This window comes from Neodiprion fabricii, chromosome 4 (assembly GCF_021155785.1).
Source record: "Neodiprion fabricii isolate iyNeoFabr1 chromosome 4, iyNeoFabr1.1, whole genome shotgun sequence".
Classification (NCBI taxonomy): domain Eukaryota; kingdom Metazoa; phylum Arthropoda; class Insecta; order Hymenoptera; family Diprionidae; genus Neodiprion; species Neodiprion fabricii.
The window spans coordinates 36,579,529-36,603,036 of NC_060242.1; the positions used below are offsets into that span (position 1 = coordinate 36,579,529).

A 23,508-nucleotide genomic window follows, 5' to 3' on the forward strand; every position below is an offset into this window, starting at 1 on the left:
CAACAGTATATTATCTGACAAGAGTAAAGATCACATGTATGCATAATGTATGTACGTATTATATGTATATGCATGCAGAGAGGTAGTAGATGCATGTTCCACAAGATGAAATTCAGGTGAATGCCAATTTCGAAGATATCAGCTATTTTAAACTGGATTGCATTGACCTTGACTACTTATGTGGGATACATTTTTTCATTAGCATTATAAACATTGAAATGTTTTAGCAATGAAATCGTTTGTTGCTAGATTGAGAAGAAAATGTTCTGAATAACCTGTAATAGTGTAATTTCGTGACAAAGCTCTGCTGCCAATACAGAATGTATTACGTTGTGATGTACATACAGTTACTAAGCAACAAACAATTCTTGCCAATCTCTTCACCCAAGATGGCCTAGAACATAAAAATTGTGCACGTCTTTATCCGACGTGTCATTATTCTAAAGTAACTTTTTATCGACACCTCGCGATAGTATTGTTACAAATTTCATAGCTCTGGAAATTTTAATTAGAATGGAGGTGAAAGTCGATTTTTTAGATACAGAGAGGTACACTTTTTTTATTTAGATTTGGCCAAATTGACAGTTCTAGTTTTCTAGTCGTTAGACTGATATCATGGCGAGAAGAGGCTTCTCTGTCAAAATAGAGCTGGACTTACATGCGGTGAGTACGATAAGCTGCACTATCCATCGTTCTCCAAATTCATACTTATTTTATTTACAATATTTTCAGATAACATGTCCTGGCGTATGGCTTTGTCCTAACGGGAAAATAGCTCTCCAATTAAGTATGTTCAATAATTGCATAGAGTCGCACCAAATAACGCCAATATTTCCGTTACTTTTTCACGACAAATTCACGTTCAACAAAGTTTTTACGGGAGTAACAACGCTCGCAGATTTACAGCGCTCCTTGGAAGAAGAATTTTTTTACGCAGAACTAATACAGTGGTCTAAGCCTGATAGTCGGGGTGTTATTTTAGCTACATTTGAAACAAATCTGGTCGATCTTTTATATCCAGCTCCGTGCTCCAAGGGCTTATTGGTCGGAGTTGACGTCGACTTGTTAATGGAACCCACTAAGTACTTTCCAGTAAGTTCTCTGCCTCCATCCTTGTAGTATTAAAGTGTAATTCATCGACTTTTTTCAAACATTAGGGAATACTGGCTCCAAAAATTGAAATCTCAACACGCACCGTGATCGAAGAAGTCGTAGGAATTTGCGATTCAACTGCTACTGGGGCCCATGTCGTCAATCCAAAGATGATAAACTCAAAGGTATTATAATATTGTTAAGGTTCCTTTACCTTCGCATGTTACTTTAAAACAGAAATCTAAACTCGAATACATTTTTGCAGAATGCACCCTGTTTTTGCCGGAAACCTCCAACCAAGGGTATCATCAGGCAACGCAAGGTTTGCCACAGTCAAGGAAGGCACAGATCTCAAATATGTCGGAAGTAAGTATACTTCATATCGACTTCTGAGTATAATAATTAGTTGCCAAAATTCACCTCAGATAAATACTATTTCATTATAATTACCAATGTTTTTCAAACCTTAGACTTGAATTTTCCTAAAGCGTAATGATCAGAATAGATTTCACTTATCATTGATACGTTATAGAGGTACTAGAAGAAAGAATTCGGCTACGCGTTTGCTGTCTCCTTCTTACAGACCGTGCACAAGATGGTAATTAATATACGAAAGAATAGGGGGATGATATCTTTACAAGACTTTAAATGATTTCTCTGTAAATTTGAAAAAAAACTTGAGAAACATTCATTTTGTAGTTGCAGTCAAAAGACAAGCAGTCTTGAGATTGAACGTGTATATTCGCCAAGTGCCTTGAACAGACGCTCGGAATCCCAATCAGAGAGATGCTACCATGGGATTAAAAAAGTACCAAAGTGTTCCTGCTCGCCGTCATCCCCACTAAAAAATAGTGAAATCAATGCGATTCGCGACGATTCTCACGTCTTTGAAAGCTGTGCAGTTTGTTCAAAGTACAAGTGTTACTTTGCTTGCAACTGCAAAGGAAAGGACGCAGGATACGCTTGCAAGTGTAGAGGGAATTCACCAAAGGTTCATGGCGCTAAAAACACCTTAGATTATGTCGGCCATTCCTCGTTGCAAAAAACGTACGGTTCCTGTTTGTGCAGACCCAGCAGTGCACCAAGTCCACGAGAAGACCCATCGACATTGCTGTGAGTTGGATAAAATAATGATGAGATTGTAACTCGACCAGTTTACTGCTGATATTCACTGAAATCCTTCGAAACTCAACTTCAACAATAATCTATGAGTAGCGTTATTGAGCGAATACTCTGTTTTCAGACTGAAAGCAAAAATCAAACAACTACAGAAGGCTAAAGCAAAATTGTCCTATATTTGCAACAGCAGGGAGGATGAGTAAGTTTACATAAATATGGTCTAAATATCTGTGAGTTATAATTCGAAGAGAATAATATAGTGCTAGTCTTGTTACTATTTGTAATCAAATGAATGAGGCATGACAAAAATAACAAAGAAGAGATAAAAAATACGTTTAAAAAATGATTGTGATTTATTTTTTTCCACTTTTCAGCACGTCCGAATTGGATCAATGCTGTGACCATAATCATGACAGAAGTAGTGGAAGACAAGGTTTCTACAAAAATCTAGAGAAATTTTATAAAAGAATGTATAAGCAGGCTAGAATGCGGGCAGAAGTTGACCAGGTGTGAAGTAGAATGATAGCTACACATTGAAGGATCGGGAAAAATCCGAAAAACATGTCTCTTGTTAATTGTTGTTAAATCGTCTATTAATCAAGTAAGAAAAACATTGAGTTTGCAAACTATATATATATACACACACATACACACACACGAAGTCATCGTGGTAATGATAAAAGTGTGCAATTATTAGGGTAGAATTTAACATTTACAAATAAAAATTATATACATCTGAATAATTTTTAATGTCAGTAATTATTCTACAATACATTAAATAAAGTATTGAAATGTATTTAAATATCAGTAATTGCTATAAATAATTATTATCGGACGTTTTGAAGGTTCCAATTCTGGCTTCCGTTGCTTTCTACTACATTGCTGTGAATCAACTGATTAAAACATAATTCACTAATCTGAAACAGATTTATCGCTTTATTGTTCCTACCGCAAACACGATATTTGGTTGTTACCCTCCAGTGTATACTGGTTTATGACGGCGATATACTGGAAGATCCCTGATTTTTGTGCCCCGTAACTTAACTGAATGTTTCAGAAGAGCTGGAGTTCTTAGATGGATTCCTCTCCCTTCTGGTGTCCAGCCTCTCACATTTGCCGTCTTTTCTGGTCCAGGAGTAATAGCGACCCAACCTACAGTGATGGAAAGTATAAACAAGAAATTTACTGTATTTGTTATTCTTAGATACTGAAATACATTAGGAGAATCAATTTCAATTGCCGTAAGCCAATAATAACTTTTTCAAAACTAGTGAATATCGTAACTTGCAATATGAATATATTTTTCTTAATCAGATCACTAAAGGATTCCCAGAAAAATATTTACCTGCACTTGAAAGTATAACATCAGCCGCAGACGTGTCCCATCCAACTCCGGTAATTTCAAAATCTTTTCCTTCCAAGTGAGGCCACTGTTTCAGACGCTCAGGATCATTCGAAGGTACAACAAAAGCTTTTGTGGACAATAATTGATCGTAAATGTGATCTGCATCTTCAAGACGGCACATAGTCACCGGTAGCTTCTCACTCGCGAATACCGTGATCCTGAGAAAATGAGAATTTTTATTTAATAAATATCAGCCTTGTCTAGTAATCAGAATTCGATTCAATGGTGGTGGTTGCGATGAAAAATTGAAAAGATAATGTAACTACCTGATGAATGAATCACCATCGAAATAATCCAGTCTTCCTAATCCACCCAAAAACATGGTGTATTTTGGTTTAATTATATATGTCCTCGGAATAATCATTTTCTTTGGCAAAGTAGCCATCAGTTCATCGGTGGTTAGCAAATGCAATAACTGATCAGGTTGTATCGTGCCTGGTGTGTCAAAACACCAGTGTGAATGTTTGTAATCTCGTTTGTCTATGTTTACACCCAATCTTTTCTTCTCAACACCCATATTCGAGGCGTCTTCATCGTCTGTGTCATTGTTAGAAAAAGTTCTGCCCATATGTCCTAGAAAAAAATTTGTCTGTCAATCTTGCTTAGCGGTAAAATGAGGAAAAAGGAGGTTTTGTTATTGACATTTAACAGCAAAATGTATTATCAGGCTGCTATTCGCTCCCGCCATACACGCACCAATTAACTGTGCATACTTCACATCTCCCGTTTCACGAAGTCGTGTACTTCTAAGATTCTCCTCCAAAAGGTGGATTTCATTCTCACGCTTTAATCTTTGTGCTCTCAAACTAAGGCGATACGCAGATGGTCTTAAAATTGGAAATTTCAATAGATTCAAAGTTGTTCCAGGCCACGGAGATATGGTCGCTCTTTGGATAAGATCAACGGCCTTTGACTTGCAGTAGTCGGACTGCAGCAACATGTTGAATAACGTCGACTTTCCAGAATTTGTGCATCCAATCAAATAAACATGACCTGTAAAGTACAGCGATAAATACCAGTCAGTACAGACATATTCTGAAAAATTATCAATGAACTATAAACGTAAAACAATTTACTGGTGTAAAAATACTCGTCATATCATCATTACCTTTGTATTCCCAAATCTTGTGCAATTGATTGATAAGTTCTTCAACGCCATAGCCAGTTTTTGCAGATATTACGGAAACGTGTTTAATGTTTGCCTCGTGTACCCCAGTTTCGACAATAGCTTTTGACAAGGATTCGATAAGATTTGGGATAAACTTCTTTGTGTCTCGGGGTAGAAGATCAACCTTATTGCCGACAACAAAGACTGGTCTCTTGGTGCCAATGATAGACAATATATCGGGCCAAATGCTACACGGGAAGTCCATCAGGTCAACCATCAAGATGACAGCAGCACGCTTGTTCTTAATAGATGATAACAGTCTTGGATACTCCTCAGGAGTAACATTAACGGCGAGGGAAGTATTGTAGTGCGTCATGAAATGACATCGTTGGCAAGTGAGAGATTTCAAATTCTGTGTTTTCGTCGCTAAAAATATTTCCGATGGCAGATAACCCGGGATGGCCGAATCCTTGCAATGCAGCAACGCACCGCAGCCACCGCATGGTACTGAACTAACTTCGGAGTTTGGATTTGGAGTCCCGTAGTTTAATTGCCAGTTTTCGTCTTCCTGGCCGTCGTCAAACTCCTCATAATCCGTCATCCATTCGGGTGGAATTCTAGCCAAGTTGTCAGCGAGCTGAAACGTAGACTTAGTCTCAGTTTCCTCGTCCAAAGTTTCGGAGTCCTCGACCGAGTCTGACGATTGTGCCTTTCTCGCTTCCATGTATTTTTCGTACAGTTCTTTGTACTCCACGTTCAAACCGTTGTGTTGTACTTGTGGATCTTTTTCCACATCCGTTTCAACCGGATTGTATTTGTTTGTACCGGAGTAAGGCATGTGAACCGGAATGGATGTCGTAGCTTTGTTTTCTTCGTCGACAAAATTTTCCAAGGGTTTTTCAACCTCTCTCGGTCGAAGCTGGTCCACCACAACGCTGTATACCGGGGCCTCTGCTATACTCTTAAGATGCTGAGTCTTCGCTCGCATCGCCCTACTCTTATTGAGGGCCACCAGTTTTTTGTGACCAACTGCTATTTTCTCATAGTCTAGATACTCGCAGAGCAGCAGCTTCTGTCTCACCTCGTCTGGCACCCCCGATTCGGTGTCGACTTCCTCTGCGTTCACATTGTCAGTTTGCGTGCTCGGCGACGAGATACTCGCAGTTTGAACGCTCCGCCACGAGCGGCTGTACCCGGTCTGTCTTAACCTCAAACAACTTTCGCTGCCAATTTTGCCGCGTTTACAATCGTGCAAATACCTCATCGTGAAGCGTAAAAATCTCCGCGACGAAAGCATGACGATTTCTAAGTGAAATGAGGCAGTGTCACGAATCCGTTTGCGATAAATACACGTCGAGCAATTATCGAAATTTTTTGACAGACCCACAAGTTGCGTGGTTTGAGCTTTGGTTTGAGCATCTCACGATATGTCCTGAAGTCGTTCGACAATCGCACGCAATATCGGCCTTAGTCGACATGTTCGATAGTTCTTCTATCCTTTGTTTTTTCATATTGTGTAATAATAGTGAAACAAAACTACAGTTAATTATAACAATCGATGAATAATATCGCCCGTGAAAAGGTTTGAAAAATTATTTAATACTCCTCTCATAATTTCCGGCTCCGTTTAACTGTTGTCAATAAAAGCTTACAAACAATGATCCCTTCCGCAGGATGTGGTCGCCGGCGTAAGTGCGCAACAATCGAATGAAAAATAGGGAATTGGTAGTCGTAAGGGTTGCTTGAATGGGGTGATTTATTTTGAAAATATCGGCTACGGTATCGATGTGCCAAGTCCCACGTTTCGCGCATTGATTCACCAACTGGTAAGCAGTGAGCACACGTGGGCGTGCTGGGGTCGTTATAGATGGGCTGAGAAGTGCGATGTGATCTACGAGCAGCGAGATGGCCGGGCCGGAGAAGGTACGTAAGAAAACGTCTGATTTTCGTAGTAAATAAGCATGATAGCCGCAGGACATTCGTACCACGCAACGGCGTATCAGGTCCCGGTCATTTCGACCCTCGCTCAAATCTCGCCAGGGTTCATTTTTAAGTGAAAAACTACTAGATTGTGTCTGGACGTGTGCCGCGTCGGCCATCTTGGCCCTCCCATCACGCATAACGTTTCTAGAAGCCGTGCGTGCATGTGTTGAGGATTACCTGCCGGTATTATGCCTATTACGTAGCTATATCACGTATTTTTATTACGCTCTCGTAACCTTGACACCGGCAGGGCATAAACCCTTCCTTCACATTTGCGGAGAGACATGCATGCGTACATCAATTTTCGTATTTATCTTTGGCTAAAGTATCAGAGTGAAAGTAAATAAATAACCGGCATGTGATAACGTATGTGCGTTCACTGTACACACGGCGAACATTCGGTATATATATGATGTCGGATTATACGAACGCGAACGTTTGTATGCATAGATAGGTATAAAGAGATATTTCTTTACCGTGAGAATATATGACATGTTTTCCGTTCAACCGATAACGTTCTTTCTTAAAATACCTATCTACAGGGTTCTGTTCGATTTAGAATACCGTGTACAGTGATTACCATCTTGACGAATTCGGTTCGACGATAAAGTAGGTATAATAATAACGTTGCGTGCGATGGAATGTTATTCAATCTATAAACCGTACGATGTTTTGTAAATACGCAATACCTACACACGCACTGAATTTTATACTCATTGTATACCGTCTGATAATATGACTGTTCTATAAATAGTTCGAGATCCTCGTTTGTAAAAAGCGTACTTTCTATGTTGTTGATAACGTGCGTTGAAAGAGACGACGACGAAAAATACGAGGAAATGAGGAACGTGCTGTTTTGATAGCGGTCGCGTGACGTTAGTTAGTCGTTTGTTGTTAGTCACTTTCTGCGGTATAGTTAATAGCGTGCCGTATATATGAGAAATCACGTCAATAAACGCGGGATGAAAAACGAGACGTCGTTATTTACATTCGTTACTTTAGCGCTCAGAGATGATCGACCTTCCAGGTTCGAAGTTTTTGTATCGATGATCGCAACTTCCGATCCGACGAAACGATGATTTGTAGCTAATCGGCATTCAACGCATGGGTGTTAGTGCACCAGGGTATGAAGTATTTAGAAAACAACACCCGAAGTAAATTAGTATACGAACGGATGATGAAAACTAGTTTGGCTCTAGCATCGCAGAACACGTAAACGTCTACGTTCTCTAAAAAAAAAATACAATCCTATGATCCCAAGGTTCTGATTCGCTTCGTCGAAACACGAAATAAAGAAGACCGAAACTCATGAATTTGATCTAAGAAATGAAGACAATGTGAAATTTATCTTTCACTCATTGTCAGTGTGATTACGATGAACAAATTTGTTTTAACGATGTAGAACCGCAAGTTTCAACAGGTATTGATCATATGTCTGTAAACAACTAGTCGATGTAAATTATTAACCCGAATTTACTTTCCGCCCACCGGGTATGGAGTAGATGGAACAGATTGTTTGGCGAATATCATTGTACAAATAACAAAGTGGGTTTTACGGAATTATATTCAGGCTAACATTATATCTTTGAGCGTTCGGCGTCCCCGAGTTTCGTCTAATTGTCGGATTGGTTTGAGAGCAGCTGATAATAGCAGCGTAGGTTTATTTATCATCGACGAATTCAAAACGCGGCGAATAGAGGATACGAATACCGTCGGTGGTTACGCAATTCGGGACTAATTGTGAGAGTAGACGTAGAGAGGAGAAGAAGAAAACCGGCGGGGACGAATGAATGCAACAATTATCCTCTCCTCGAAGATTTGGAGAGAGAGAGAGAGAGAAAGAGAAATATATATATATATGTATGAGAGGGGAGACGTATGGTCGCCGGAAACCTGTTCATACATGTACATACATGCATACATACATCTAAAAAGCGGCGTGGGTCAAATAAGAGTAAAGAGTGGGTCTCGCCTGGCAACCGAGCGCATTGTGAGCCGTTCAAACTGACCCGACGTCAAGGCTCGTTCGTTGTAGGCATGGAACGTGGTCTGTTTTGGAGTATTTCGAATTACGTTGATTCTCGGCAAGTACCAGTTCGAGTTTTCTTGACCAACAGGAGAGAAGAACCACCAGTCCCTTTTCCACGGGATGAACCTATTGTTATATATATATATATATCAACGACGAATGATTGAAGGGTATTGAATCGCAGTGTTCCATTCCGAGTCGGAGGTGGATTTGGATTCTCGGTAGAGTTTGAATAAATTTCGGTGAACGAGCGAGTTTGATTATTGTTATGAGAAACAAGCAGCAATTGAACAGAACCGCTTACCTTTGTGATACACGCAATTAAACGAATTTGAGGATTGCAGCGACGGAGGAAAGAGGCAAGCTTTATTTGCATCGAGTAAACGGGTAAATTCCTTGTGCTAAAATCATCGGCACACGTTTGTAACACACTTACGTTCGTAAATGTGAGAAAGAAACGCACACAGATATTAATATGTGTGAAAATAATCGTATGGTTGAAAATTTTTCCTATCCCCAATTCCCGATGATACGTTCGCAATATTACAATTTACACGTGCTTTATACTTTTATATTCCGACTGACCTATTCGTTATATGCATTATTATATTTACGCGAAAACGGCCGGTAATATTTACCTAAGCAGCTAAGTACATGACGTATGGACGTAAAACGTTACGAATTCGTTGGCACCGTTTGATGTTTATAATTCAATTTGATAATTCGCTAAAAGTTGGCGGTAACGTTCGTAATTCGGTAATAAGAACAAACAGTAATAACGCTGTATTATACGTATCATGCCGTGTTTCAGGATCAGAGAACAATCGTTTTTACAATCAACACGCGCAATTACATACTTATATCATTTGTATAACGAACACTGAGAAAAGTTTCATTTGTTACAGTAACTAGAAAAACTGAGTAAAACAGGTATAGTTAAAAAAAAAAAAAAAAACTGTTTGAATATTGTTGGGATTACGAAAAACGAGGTACGCCTAACCATTTTGCGCTATCGTCGATTTTTGGTAATTGCAACGCAAAATCAGTTTCTGAGGTTTACACTACTTTTTTAGTTAAACGAGGCTTTAACGTCAATTTATCGTTGCACAAGCGTTAAATTTTCGCAAAAGTTGTAAGAAAATCTAGCAACAGTGATCGTAATGAGAAAGAATAGTATCGGAAACTAGACTTTCCTGTAACAGCTGGAAAACTAATTTTCATTTTCTACCTAGAACTATATTTTTTGATTCTGGTAAAAAATGAAAATAATTAAGGACCGAGCGGCAACCGGAACTAAAAATTTCTCTCAGTGAAGAAAAGAAAGGAATAGAGTAAAAAACAGATCGCGTTCAAAAACTTTTTCAGCGCTTACGCTTGCAGGGACTGCGAATAAGCTGAGGGGCCGAGGCGATAATCGCGAACCCACAATAAGCAGTGACGAGTGATGACTTGCGGTAACAAGTTCACATATGTTCTCTGACCGAGTGCGGAGCAGCGCTATTTGGGCTATAAGTACTTGTACGCAAAGGATGCACCGATAAGTGCAGCGATAGACTGCAGTCAGTGGCCTGCCAACGATCATGCAAGCAAAGGTCGCCACGGCGAATTAGAGCCGATTTACAATCGTCTGCTGCGCACACGTGACCGGTTGAAAACCATCCAGAGTCCGCTTTAAGATGATGCTAGAATTGGTATTTACCGACCGAGTAAAATGTCGCCTGTTCTACCGTAACCGGAGCTCGCGTATCGTTGATCATCTTAGAAACTCGCAATTGGCGCACTTCTGTACCAATTTCCGAACTCAAACATCTGCGAATAACGTTGTTTGTTTTGTGAAACAACAATGACGGAAAATTTATCAGTGTAGAGAAATTATTTTACCACCAAGTTGCAGGAGTACATTTTCCGGACTCGTTGTTGCGTGAATGAAAAAAGTTTGTCGATATATTTTTATCGGCATTGCACCTGCGGAATTTCGATATCTGCTGCATTTCTTAGTAATTCGTTGGCTCTGATAATTAACATTGAAATGACCGTTTATAGCAGATTCCTGCTGTACTTGGTTAAAATACCGTGATTGCAGATTTTCGGATTACTCTTTAACGGATCAATATACATACGTAAAATCGTACTTCCTTCTTACCATTCAACAATTCAGGCATTGTAGAATGCCGTTTTTTACATATTCCTTCATCGTACCGACAAAAATCTGCAAACAATCGCCTTTTTTTTTTTACCGTCATACCGATACCGGTACAGTAAAAGCTACCTTTTTCAAATCTTCATCGATTTCTGTAAACCAAGCATCATTTCGTTATTTACAAATCGTTTAATACCATAAGAGGAATTTATTTTACTATTTGCATCGTTTCCCTCCCTCGTAATCCGAAAACTCGTTTCAGAGCATTCACTGACAGCCGGCGGTATGCGAGTGAAAAAACAGCGCCCCTTTAAGATTCTCAATTCACAACCTACACCCGAATAAATTTCGATAGATTTCGTTGATTTTGTACGATGCCAAAGTTAGTATCGTTAACTTTATCGAAAGGCCGAAACAAAAATTACTATTTTTTACTTTCAATATTCCCGAAGAAATTGAATTTACAAAATCTGAGTTCGACGATGCTGTATTAAAAATTTAATAAATTTCAAGTAACCCTAAAGCTGAAAAATAATGACTTATTCCAAAGATGTATCTTTACAATAACGTTACAAACTTTATTAATCGAACTTTAAACTTGTGCACGATTTCATCATATGATATATATATGGCATTATTATTGTTACAAATTCATATATCCCCGGTAATTTCTCCGGTCTGTATACTTTATCTATTCTTATTTTGTTTCTTTTTTTTTTTTTTTTCTCTTCTCTCTTCTCTCCTTCATCCCGTCTATGGACGAGTATTTCCGTATCGCGAGACGACCGATCCGCGAGTCGCGGCGTCTCGTCTACAAACTTCCGTGCTAAAATAAACCCAGGGGGAAAAGTGTGGCGTGATACGCTCCGCAGTTGGATCGCGAATTGTTTATTAACGATTTCTGGCATTTGGTCTACATTTTTCAGCCCCCTTTCCGCGCCCCCCCCCCTCTCACTCTCTCACTCTCTCACTCGGTCTATAATCTATCAATCTGTCCGCTGTCGCTAACTTTTTGCAATACGTCGCCCAGAGAGACGCACTCATAAGCATAAGTAACCCTAGGATTAACGACTTGTCCTGTACTTACGTGTATTAATAAACGGCGAACTGGTATAAGTAGAAAGTAATTCTAAAATAAAATTAATGATAATAATTAGAATCTAAATTTGAGTTTTAACAATTCTCGTAATGATTTCTCGTACGGCTTCTTAGCCTTCTCGGCTCTTCGTACGGGCCAAACCTGTAGTCTTCTTCTTTCCCCCTTTTTTTTTTCTCCGTCTTCTTTATCCGTAACAAGGATCACGGCACAGGAGGTTCTTAACCACCTTCAAAAACCTGTTAGGGCAGCCAGTTTCGTTCGACGTTAATGTGTGAGAAATCACGAAAGTATAGGTCTACGTATATGGACAGATTTACGTTCGTTATATACGTGTTGGTAAAACGTAGGGGCAGTCTATGTTCTAAATTGTTTGTTTTTCTTCTTACTTTTATTTTTGGGGCTCCAATATTTGGATTCTCGGTTCTCGCGTTGAAATATTTCAAAACTGTAATACGAACCGCCCGTAATTGTAAGTAAAATTTGTGAAAATCGTAATGATATTCAACTAAAAGCTTACGTAGAATTCGAGTCGTAAAAATTATATTACGTATTTATGGACATGGGTATGTAACTTTGTTTAACGGACAAAAAAATCTACAATTTTTAACAGAAAATAGTCGGACGTAATGTTACGTTTTGTTTCTTTAACGGACCGTCGATTCAAATATTTAACGAATCGAGGCCTGACACCTTAATTCTGTTTATCCTCGCGTCGTCCGTTTTGTTGATTAGACAGAAACGTGCGTGGACACCGTCGGTTACTCACCGTCTATACTTTCAAGCTTAGAAAACGACGACTTAGGTAACACGCAGGCAATTATATTATAATAATATTACGCGAATAATTTTATTTAACACGACATGGGCGAGAGAGTCGGTTTCTTTGCGGTAAGTCGTTTAAAATTATGCGCATTGATAATTAATTCTTACTCCTCTTGAAAATAATTCTCAAATGATTTACTCGCGTGTTTATTGTCCGTGAATACGATCGTTATATACGTATTACAAACGAATCAAGATCAAGTTTATCGGTTTCCTTGAACCATCCACGTTGTGAAAATCAAACTTTCCTTCGATACTTTCAGCGGTGTTAACAAACGTCCTAATAATCAACCCACATCCGCAGTGACGTTCGAAACAATTGTATGGTCGATAAGAAAAAAAACATTACGAAGAAGAAGAAGAAGAAGAAGAAGAAAAATACCCATATTCTCGTGGACAATAATATATCCAATGTCGTAGCTGCTGCTGCTGCTACGTGACTAGAATCACAGAGCTTGGCGGTCGTATTGATTTAATTAAAGAGATTACACTCGCATACAGTCAACTCGAAAAGACGTTTCTCACTTAATAATAACTTTTGACTTTCTTGCTTGAACAACGATTAAGAAAGGAAGAGAACAAAATTTTTAGCTTCTTTCATCGCGTCAATTTGCAATAATACACGTGATCGAAGTTTCGGTATGTTCCACGCTGAAACTTATCGCAAATTATTATTTTACTACGCAGCAGTTGGCGACGTTGAAGGAGCGATAAATCTTTTTAAAAAATTAAAAAAACTTCTCTTCGTGCAAATTATCCGTTTCGCGTTCCGAAATCTATAATTCTTTTCTTCGAACATCGTTTGACGTGTATCCAATTTGTATTTTTTTGTCTTTTTTTTCAATTTCTCCTTGCTGATTTTGTACAGAAATTCTGTTTCCGGAACGAAATGGAACAAATTAATTACATCCACTTAACTGCACCACGTGCTGTGGAATAAAAAAAAAAAAGTCGTGGAATAAAAAATTCTTACGTCAATTCGACCGTTTATTGCTCCCGATTTGGAAACCAAAAATAAAAAACGAAAGTACCCAAAATGAAGGGGTGGCGTGGGGGGGGGGGGGGGGGGCGTTATTTACCGATCGTGTATACAAATTTGTATATACATGTATGACGTGAATCTAGGTCAGGGCTACCGGGTGTCGAAGCTGGTCTGTTTGCGCCCAGCTCGTGTCAAGATTAAATTGGCCCTCTCTGCTACTTGTTTTGTCATGTGTGTTGGAAGCAAATGGGCGCATGTTTAAATATTCCGCGAGCATTATCAGGTGGTTATAATTATATGCACTTAGAATCAGGCATAAATCGGTCGATGATCGTGCAGTTTGGCGAAAAATTTCTTTCGTTTGTTCGATACGACGATCGACGGAAAATTGCACGCCCGAACATCGACGAGGTTGAAGAATTAAAAAACGTGAAATAAATGAAGAACAAAAAAAAAAATTTGACGCAGCATTTCGGGATTGAAAAAGCTTTCTCATTGAAATAATTCTCTTTTCTTCTCTGTTTATTGATGCGTATAATACGTGCGGATTTAATTCTTTGCAAAAAGAAAAAAAAAATAAATAAAACCTGCTATTAAAGTGGAATTACATATATTACATATTATTACTTGGAATGATTACAAAATGAATTTGCCTAAGTTGAAAATTAATTGAATGACATGATTTCATAGCGGTTGAAATTCTTTACAAAAGAAACCTACAATATTTTGTCATAAGTCTATTAATCTCGAAAGAAAGTGAATGATTTCAACTTAAATCTTGAATAAGTTATGAAAGAGTTGAGTTATGAAAACATTATAAGAGACCTTTTTTGTAGAGCGTTGAATTCCCTGCAAAAATATGTATCGGACGTTTATGCAAACTGCCTCGTTACTGACCTACAAAATTCAGAATGAAACTAAAACTATTTTCGCGTGTTGATCAAATGGAAAATGAGAAACGGCGTTCAGGTACCGCTAAATGTCAACATTAAGGGCTCAAATTTTCACAAGCGTCTTATTTCCTCTTTCTACAAATATTGAAGGTGTGACTGTGAAAGAAAGAAATAATCGTCGAGAAAAACGTCGCATAAAATAATCGTCTTACCGCTGAATTCCTCGCACACTGAGAAAAATTCCGTAAAACAGGTATCGTTAAAAAAAAAAGTTTGAATATTGTTGGAATTACGAAAAACGAGGTACGCCTAACCATTTTGCGCTATCGTCGATCCTTCTTTGGTTATTGCAACGTAAAATCAGTTTCCGAGGTTTACTCTACTTTTTTAGTCAAACAAGGCTTTAACGTCAATTTATCGTCGCACAAGCGTTAAATTTTCGCAACAGTTGCAAGAAAATCTAGCGACAGCGATCGTAATGAGAAAGAATAGTAACGGATACTAGACTTTCCGGTAACAGCTGGAAAACTAATTTTCATTTTGTACCTAGAACTATATTTTTCGATTGTGGTAAAAAACAAAAATAATTAAGGACCGAGCGGTAACCACAACTAAAAATTTCTCTCGGTGTAACACCGTGAAGCAATGTGCATATTTACGTATGAATCGAATGGAACAGTGGCTACTTTATGTAACTTCTAGCCATTGTATTCGGAACAAAGTTTGATTAAGTCTATCATCATGTTACGTGTTTGATTAAATTAACCGAAATATTTATTCACTATTCCGCGTGCCGCTGAATAATTTAGCTGACAATGAGTCGTCGATCATGTCTTAGCCTCTCAATGTTGAGAAAACATTTATTCGATTTGAACTGCGACAAATCGTCCCGCGGAAAAGGTGCAGCAGCAAATGCGTGGGTGTAATCGAATCACCGAAGTCAGACCTTTTTTACCGCATGGAATGCATAAGCGACGAGTTGTAAAAAGCTGACAATGAATATGGGATTATTTTTATAGGATATGTGGGGCAGGCAAATGATACAGGAATTTACACCGGATGCGCTTTTCAATCGCGCATAAACAAGAATCACTATTTATGTGCACTTGTACGTTTACGTACGTATGCGCTTAATCTACGTTTGCGAAATAATATCTGCAACTGCACCGCGTTTACATATCGGTTCCCATTCTTCGAATGCCTTGCATCTGCGGACGTTGCTGCACATGATTCGAGAAGAGTAAGTATCGGGCGATACGGATGCACGATCGTCAACGCTTTTCAGTTTCATGCACTGAGAGAAATCTTTAGTTCCGGTTACCGCTCGGTCCTTAACTATTTTCATTTTTTACCACAATCGAAAAATATACTTCTAGGTACAAAAAGAAAATTAGTTTTCCAGAAGTTACCGGAAAGTCTAGTGTCCGTTACTATTCTTTCTCGTTACGATCACTGTTGCTATATTTTCTTGCAACTGGTGCGAAAATTTAACGCTTGTGTAACGATAAATTGACGTTAAAGCGTTGTTCAACTAAAAAAGTAAAGTAAACCTCAGAAACAGATTTTACGTTGCAATAACCAAAGAAGGATCGACGATAGCGCAAAATGTTTAGACGTACCTCGTTTTTCGTAATTCCAACAATATTCAAACTTTTTTTTTTAACGATACCTGTTTTACGGAATTTTTCTCAGTGTGCGAGGAATTCAGCGGTAAGACGATTATTTTATGCGACGTTTTTCTCGACGATTATTTCTTTCTTTCACAGTCACACCTTCAATATTTGTAGAAAGAGGAAATAAGACGCTTGTGAGAATTTGAGCCCTTAATGTTGACATTTAGCGGTACCTGAACGCCGTTTCTCATTTTCCATTTGATCAACACGCGAAAATAGTTTTAGTTTCGTTCTGAATTTTGTAGGTCAGTAACGAGGCAGTTTGCATAAACGTCCGATACATATTTTTGCAGGGAATTCAACGCTCTACAAAAAAGGTCTCTTATAATGTTTTCATAACTCAACTCTTTCATAACTTATTCAAGATTTAAGTTGAAATCATTCACTTTCTTTCGAGATTAATAGACTTATGACAAAATATTGTCTCTGGCGGTGTCGCCAATAATACAATAAATGCACTCACTATCCTCCCTCACGCCGGTTTTTACCGTCATCGTCATCGTCGTCGTCACGCATCACGCATCAAACGTATGTCGGTGTTACACGTCCAGCTACACCCAAAGCGTATCAGTCAGGCGTAGCCTCGATCCTCCCATCAGCTCGTGCGTCGCATCACGTAACTTTGCACGCACGATTGTAAGCGTGCCAAAGAACGAACCTGTCACTGCACAGAAACTTTGGAGTGACATCGTTGAGCCTTGTTTACGGAAATTATGCTCCAAGATAATTTGCACCAAGGTTCCGGCCGCCTTATCCCCGATGATCGCTGTCTCCGCGCAATCGATGGAAAACTACGTTTAATCGATCGGAATATATTAATACTTCGTAATCGTACGTTTTCAATCTGCCGAAGATATCGATCAAATTATACCAACCTATCTACCTGCCTCTTCTCTACCATTTGGGTCAGCACTCGTCGCGATGTTACGGCGAGATTAAATGTCGTGTATTTAGAGAATCTATTATACAATCACCTGCATCTGTTTGAAATTTTCCTCTCACGCGTATAATACGCACAAATTGTTTGTTCTTTTTTTTTTTTTTTTTAATTCCGTGACGAGCAATGTAAATACGATCGTAAAACCGTGAGTCAGACTTTTCCTAAACCGTCCATGTTACGATGATTTTCGAGGTATTTTATTCCTACCTACCAAAACGGCGCCCACACGCGTTGACATTGCATTTGGTTATTTGGTTGAATTAGCGCGCGATATATTATATGACCCGTAAACTTTCTGAGACGTAGAATTTTGCCTTGACCAACCCACGGAATGATTAAAAACAAGAAAACGTCACACCGTTGGATTTCTAATCAGACGTTTTAATGTTATTAAATACCTTTGCCTAATTTTTGAGCGAAAAAGGGGTAAAGAATTACTTTGCGATCTCGTTTTTAATTCACCGAAGACTGACGGTGAAATTTATATCCCCGTTAGAGGTTGGGTTTTTTTTTTTTTCCTTTTTTTCTTTTTTTATTCCTTCAATTGCTCGTGAAAACTAAACGCGATTTTCTTCCGCGGTATGATTTTCAAGTTTACACTATACCTAATAACAACAGTGTATAACTATTTCTTACGGCGTTTTGATTGTATTTTTCCAATTTCTGAGGACGGTGAAATGATTTTTTTCTTTTTTTTTTTTTTTCCAACTTGGACATCAAAATTTTGAATATGATCTAATCAACAATTGAAAAGCTTACAATTGTGTTCCTGTGACGCGTTGATGATGTCTAAATTTATTGTTATTCCCGTTACTCTTCGCTAGTTTGCGTCAGTGCGGATGAAATTTTGTGACGGAAAAAAAAAAAAAAAAAAAATCATCAAATCAAGCACCCAAATCTTTACCGCGATTGGTATTCAAGTTGTATCGACGATTCGGAATTCCTGTACAAGATATTTAAACTATTGCCCGAAAACCTAAACATCTATTATCTCGGCAGAATTGTTATATTTTTATCGCAAGATCCCATTTGACCTACTAATTATGCTCAGAGATAAGAAAGGGAGATATATATATATATATATATATATATATATATATATATATATATAGAGAGAGAGAGAGAGAGAGAGAGAGAGAGAGAGAGGGAGTAAAAAAAAATAAATAAACAAAAACAAGTCAAATCAAGTGAATAACAAGATTGCCGAGTGCGTTACTCCGCAGTTCCATATTTTACGTATGTTACACATACACGTCGTTGTCTTACGCAACAGTTAAGTAGATACCACGTGCTACGTTTATTATCTGGCGCTAAGCTGCGCCGTTAAGCGCTTAAAGTCGGAAAGAGAAATACTGCAAATATTGCTTTCTTTATTCGAGTAAACTGATGTAATAACATAACAGTGGATGTGTTGCGTGACCCCGACCTAACGCAACCCAATGTATTGTCATACGTGTTTTAGAATGTGTACTAGAGTGATTCACCAAAAAAAAAAAAATATATTCTGTTTTTTTTTTTTTTTTTTTTTCATTGCGAATTCAGCATAAAAACGTTGTTTATGATGAAAATAAAATTTCATGCAAATTTCAGCTCGATCGGATAAGATTTAGAGATTCCGCTTTCGAGTTTTCGTTTTTACAGCGAAATAACGCGTGAAAAAAAATACTTGCGATAACTCACCGTCGATTTCTCGCGTGGAAATATGGACGTGAATGAAAAATATCGAGAGATCCTTTTTTTTTTTTTTCATAGGCAACAAAAAAATGATTGAAACTTTTGTTTTCCCTCAATTCGATACGATTGTTTTTGATTTTTTGATTTCTTTGGTTTTAAGTCGCAATAAATTCTCAAAATTGAATAAAATTTCCGGAGACGATTTTTGTACTAAATATTGTTGCCTACAAAAAAGGTATCTTAATTTTTTTCGTTTTTATTTATATTTTCGCGCGAAATCTACGGTGATTTAAGGTAAGTATTTGCTTGCGTTTTATTTCACTGTAAAAACGAAAACTCGAAAGCTGGATCTCTGAATCTTATCCGATCGAGCTAAAATTTGCGAGGGATTTTTTTTCCATCACAAACAACAGTTTTGCGAGGAATCCGCACTTAAAATTTTTTTATTTTTTTCTGAACCTAACCCTCCCACCAATTCACGGCTGCCTGACGGGAGGCGGAGTTGAAATTCCAAAAATGAAAATCTGCGAAATTTCAAACGCCCGAAATTAGAAAATTCCGAAACCACAAAGCCCCGAAAGTTTGAAATACCGAATTTGCAAAGTCCCGAACGAAAAAAAGAAAACCTGTTTCCAATAACTTTCTTTCGGTGCTTTTTTTCACGGGAATTGAATTTTTTGGAATTCCCTAAATTTGGGAATTTTCTATTTTCGGAATTTCAATCCCACTGCGCCAACTTGTTGGTCTTTGTTCACCCCGCTCGCTACTCTACAAGGTACAAGGACATATCGTCATCCTCGTCAAATTTCACGGTCATGGCCAATGCCATTGTATCCGTCACGTAGACCGGTAGCTGTGCGTTTATAACAACTCGACGGAAGAGTTTCATGGCCGGTTTTTTAATTTGGTCATGGAAAAAGCCGAAAATATCAGTTTTCTATTTTGGAAATTGGAAATCATTTTTTGAGTCAACAAGTTTACTTTTTTCAGCCGAGAAAACAAATTTTCTTAAACCGACTTTTTTGTACGTTTTTATATTTTTCACCAATTCGGATTGAATTTCAACCGAATATAGAGTTGGTAAGCCGAACGATTTAGGTTCTAGTAACTTACTGAAACAGGGAAAATGTCTGGTAAAACTGGGTTCTTAGGTCCTGGAGAGCCTGGAAAAGTGATGGAATTATTTTCTAAAAAATTTCTGACCATCTTGTACAACGACCCCGAAATTTCATCAACGTTTTTCCTTGTTTACAAGTTTATAGAACAGAAAGCGAGGCTTATTTGCGTGTTTTTTGATATCCGTTTCAAGGAATTGATTAAAGATTTACAAAAATGACTGATTAACTTGGTTAAAACTTGATCTTCTTCTTCCTTGCTGTGGTCGAATACTTTGTGACATAATTTGTCGCCTAACAGAAGGAGAGTCTTAAAATAGGAGGCGATAGTTTATAATTAAACAATGCGCCATACTCGTACATTATTTACATTAACTCGCTAGTTTATCTGGTTATTTACCAGTGCTGTGCAGTCACCGTTCGAAACGAGATATCCTAGGTCAGCAATACTCGATTGCACCTGAAATAGAACGTTCAAATAGTCACGCTTCGCCTGCGTTTTATCTTTATTGTCCACCTGTTATCGCATCCTCGGAAACTTTATTAATTCCCGGATGATTATGGGAAGAAGGAAAAGAAGATTCACAGTGTTGTACAACTTTTCACGTACGGTTTGGTTCAATTAATATCGCGATGCCATAAAAACTTTCCAATTTTTATTTACTTTTTCTGTCAATAAAAATCGATGAAAATTCAAGATCGATCAAAAAAAATTATTCATCATGGAATCGGTAAAGTCACGCCTAATATTATTAGAAACTCCGAAACACGCCTCGTTGTCTAATGGGGAACATTAGCCCCTAATGCTAGACACGTAGTGCGTATACGCCAGGATATAATTGAACAAATATTTACGTGACGTCAATAATGTATGACTATGTGGTAACAAGTACAGGAGCGTTGATGGTCGGTGACAACTTTGGGCAAATATTATTGCAGTGTTGATGTGTGAGTAGTTATGTGTGTACATCGTATTACATGAATTAGGAAATAGTGTCAGGGTTTTATCCCATCTCTTTAACTTCACCCCATTGTCGTTATTTTCTTACTCTCAATCATCTATGATACATATTCATGCTAGGTATAATAGAACGAATAAACTTTTCTCAATCAGAATAATACAGTTCGGTATTATCCTCATAATTCTATAAAAGTATTGGATATTTTTTTACGTATTACACAAAATTTTCATTCTCGGTCTTCGCTTACCTTGTTCTAACGAACATTGGAACGTTTGGTTGTTAATTCTCGCTGCTAGCTTCAGCCTCGTTGTAATAGAAGATGGTAGAAATTTTAACTTCTTTTGAAACACGCACTGATACAGTGCCTTTTTTTTAGAAAAAAGAAGAAAAAAAAAACTTCTCGTCGCGGGACTCGCTGTAATTGATTCGTGTCACGTCTTTCGAAGGCTCGGTTGGTCGGTTGGTCGGTTGCGACTTTTGTAGAGTCAAACTTGAATGAACGAATTAACTAACGAACCGTGAAGAATAACACAACGCGCCTAATATCTGTGGACATAATATTATACTCAATTTTCTTTTTGCTTTTTCTTTTTTTTTTTTTTTTATCGTTCGACGACGATTATACGATGATAGGACGATGGTTCGTTCGCTTTTTTGTTCTTTGTTGATCGATTTCGAATAACCCGCAACACGACGAACATTTAACTCGCGCGTTCCGACTCGGATCTTTATTGCAACACTATTGAAAGTGAGAGTTCAGTGACTCGATCCAACATTTTCGATTTCGCACCGTTATCTTACACGTGCTTAGGCCTCTTCGATAATTATTCGTTCATTCTAATACTACGGAAAATTTATAAAAAGTGCAATGATCTCCCACGGGGAACTGTAACGACTTGTCATTTTGTCACATATTTACCGTAGAATTACTTGCTCGCCCGCTGTTTCCGGCTCTGAACTTTCTCTATCGCAATGTATCCTCTGCCTCGGGACAACAATGCAGGGTTAGTCAGTTTCGTTCGCGATCAGACCTAGATTTTATTTTTTTTATTCTTTACATCACCGTTTCATTCGACTTTCAATCTATCTTCGAAAAGATTTTGCTAATTATCGATTGTGCAATCCACTAATTATCGACGAGTGTAAATAAAGTGAATATAATTATCGTTCTTTTGGGAAATTGGGAATCCGAATTCCGAAAATTTGAGAGGTTACAACTTGGTCCAAAATCCAAGCGAATAACGGCGCCCATTATCTGCGTCCTGAGATTCTTTCGTCAAAAAAAAAAAAAGGGAAGGCGGAAATTTTTGTATGGTTTTTCCGAGGTTTTCCGTATCACTTGATCACAGGGTTTCATCCGAAATCGGTTACCTGTTGTTGTGATTTTTCGCGGGTGATGTGCGGGAAAAAAATAGCGTGGAATCTCTTTTCTTAGGAAAAACTTGTGCCGATCAAATCCGAGTGAGAGAAACGCGACGTTCCGCGGCAGCTTGGTCAACACTTAATATTACGAGGCTTTGTATTCCTGGCGTAAATATAAACTCGTGTGTTAATATAGCCGCTGGAACGCGTTGCGAGGGAACTGCAGAAGCATCTAGGAACGATCAAAGACAAGAAATAAAAATGCGAGAATATGATGCGGCGAGACTGGAATGCGAAAACACATCGGTACGTGGGCACGTAAATTTTTTGAACTTCGAAACGGAGACGCCTTTGCCGTTTCGTCGTCGCCATATTTTTCTTTTTCTTCTTCTCCTTCTTCTTCTTCTTCTTCTCTCGGAACAAAGCCAATTACGAACGTATGCATGTGCATATTGTCGACTTTACGCGTTTCATTGTAGCTTTCCAAGGTGGTCATCCTCGCACTGTTATATTTGTACGGTATAGTACTTGAAAATATAAAAAAACCGATAATCGGTACCTATAAAAGTCAAAACATAGGAAGGTTAAAAAATGGAGAAATCGAAAGTGTAGAATCGTCAGGGATTCCATATTTGTCTCTATAATTCTCCATTGACTTGGACTGTTCAGGAAAATATAATGTAAAGGTGAAAGTACAGGAGTGTAAAATGTAGAATCGTCAAATTTTTTATATCCTCGTATAATTCTACACGTATTTGTTAAAAAAAAAATTAGAAAATAGGAAATTCGAAACGTAGGAAGGTCAAGAGATGCAGAAATCGAAAGCGTAGAATCGTCAGGGATTCCATATTTGTCTCTATAATTCTACATTGATTCAGACTATCCAGGACAGTACAATATAAATGTGAAGATAAATAATAAAAAAATATCGAATCGTCAAAGTTTCTACATTATTACAATTCAATTCCTACACATCCCCCAAAAATAATCCGCACTCATCGAGACGATTCAAAAAATGTTTGATTTCCTCCGTAGTTTTTACCTTTTCGTGTTTGCAAATTCGATGCTCCGTAACAAAACAATTATTCTACCTCTCGACCGGCCCGCCAA

General features: G+C 38.1%; 3 protein-coding genes across 5 annotated transcripts in view; 2 read left to right on the forward strand and 1 right to left on the reverse strand.

Annotated features, from left to right (window-relative positions):
* The first annotated feature begins 105 nt into the window (after positions 1-105).
* Positions 106-3,060, forward strand: LOC124181427 (spermatogenesis-associated protein 6). Of its 3 annotated transcripts, none has more exons than XM_046568003.1 (8): positions 106-663; positions 733-1,092; positions 1,158-1,277; positions 1,358-1,458; positions 1,625-1,690; positions 1,792-2,205; positions 2,336-2,410; positions 2,586-3,060. In XM_046568003.1, the coding sequence occupies exons 1-8, from the start codon at positions 616-618 to the stop codon at positions 2,722-2,724; spliced, it is 1,323 nt and encodes a 440-aa protein (XP_046423959.1). In that variant the 5' UTR covers positions 106-615; the 3' UTR covers positions 2,725-3,060. The 3 variants fall into 3 exon arrangements, with proteins under 3 accessions (XP_046423959.1, XP_046423960.1, XP_046423961.1); XM_046568004.1 differs by having other exon boundaries at positions 1,676-1,690; XM_046568005.1 differs by lacking the exon at positions 1,625-1,690.
* A 118-nt stretch (positions 3,061-3,178) lies between these two features.
* Positions 3,179-6,312, reverse strand: LOC124181424 (nitric oxide-associated protein 1). The gene is made up of 5 exons (XM_046567997.1): positions 4,725-6,312; positions 4,313-4,609; positions 3,883-4,189; positions 3,557-3,774; positions 3,179-3,363 (listed from the first exon to the last, which is right to left on the reverse strand). The coding sequence occupies exons 1-5, from the start codon at positions 6,019-6,021 to the stop codon at positions 3,182-3,184; spliced, it is 2,301 nt and encodes a 766-aa protein (XP_046423953.1). The 5' UTR covers positions 6,022-6,312; the 3' UTR covers positions 3,179-3,181.
* Positions 6,313-6,473: 161 nt separating this feature from the next.
* LOC124181425 (MAP kinase-interacting serine/threonine-protein kinase 1-like) overlaps positions 6,474-23,508 on the forward strand; it is an 89,513-nt gene continuing 72,478 nt past the window's right edge. Inside the window, exon 1 of the mRNA XM_046567998.1 lies at positions 6,474-6,647. Within this exon, the coding sequence (XP_046423954.1) occupies positions 6,630-6,647 (18 nt within the window). The 5' untranslated portion in view covers positions 6,474-6,629. The remainder of the gene's footprint in view (positions 6,648-23,508) is intronic.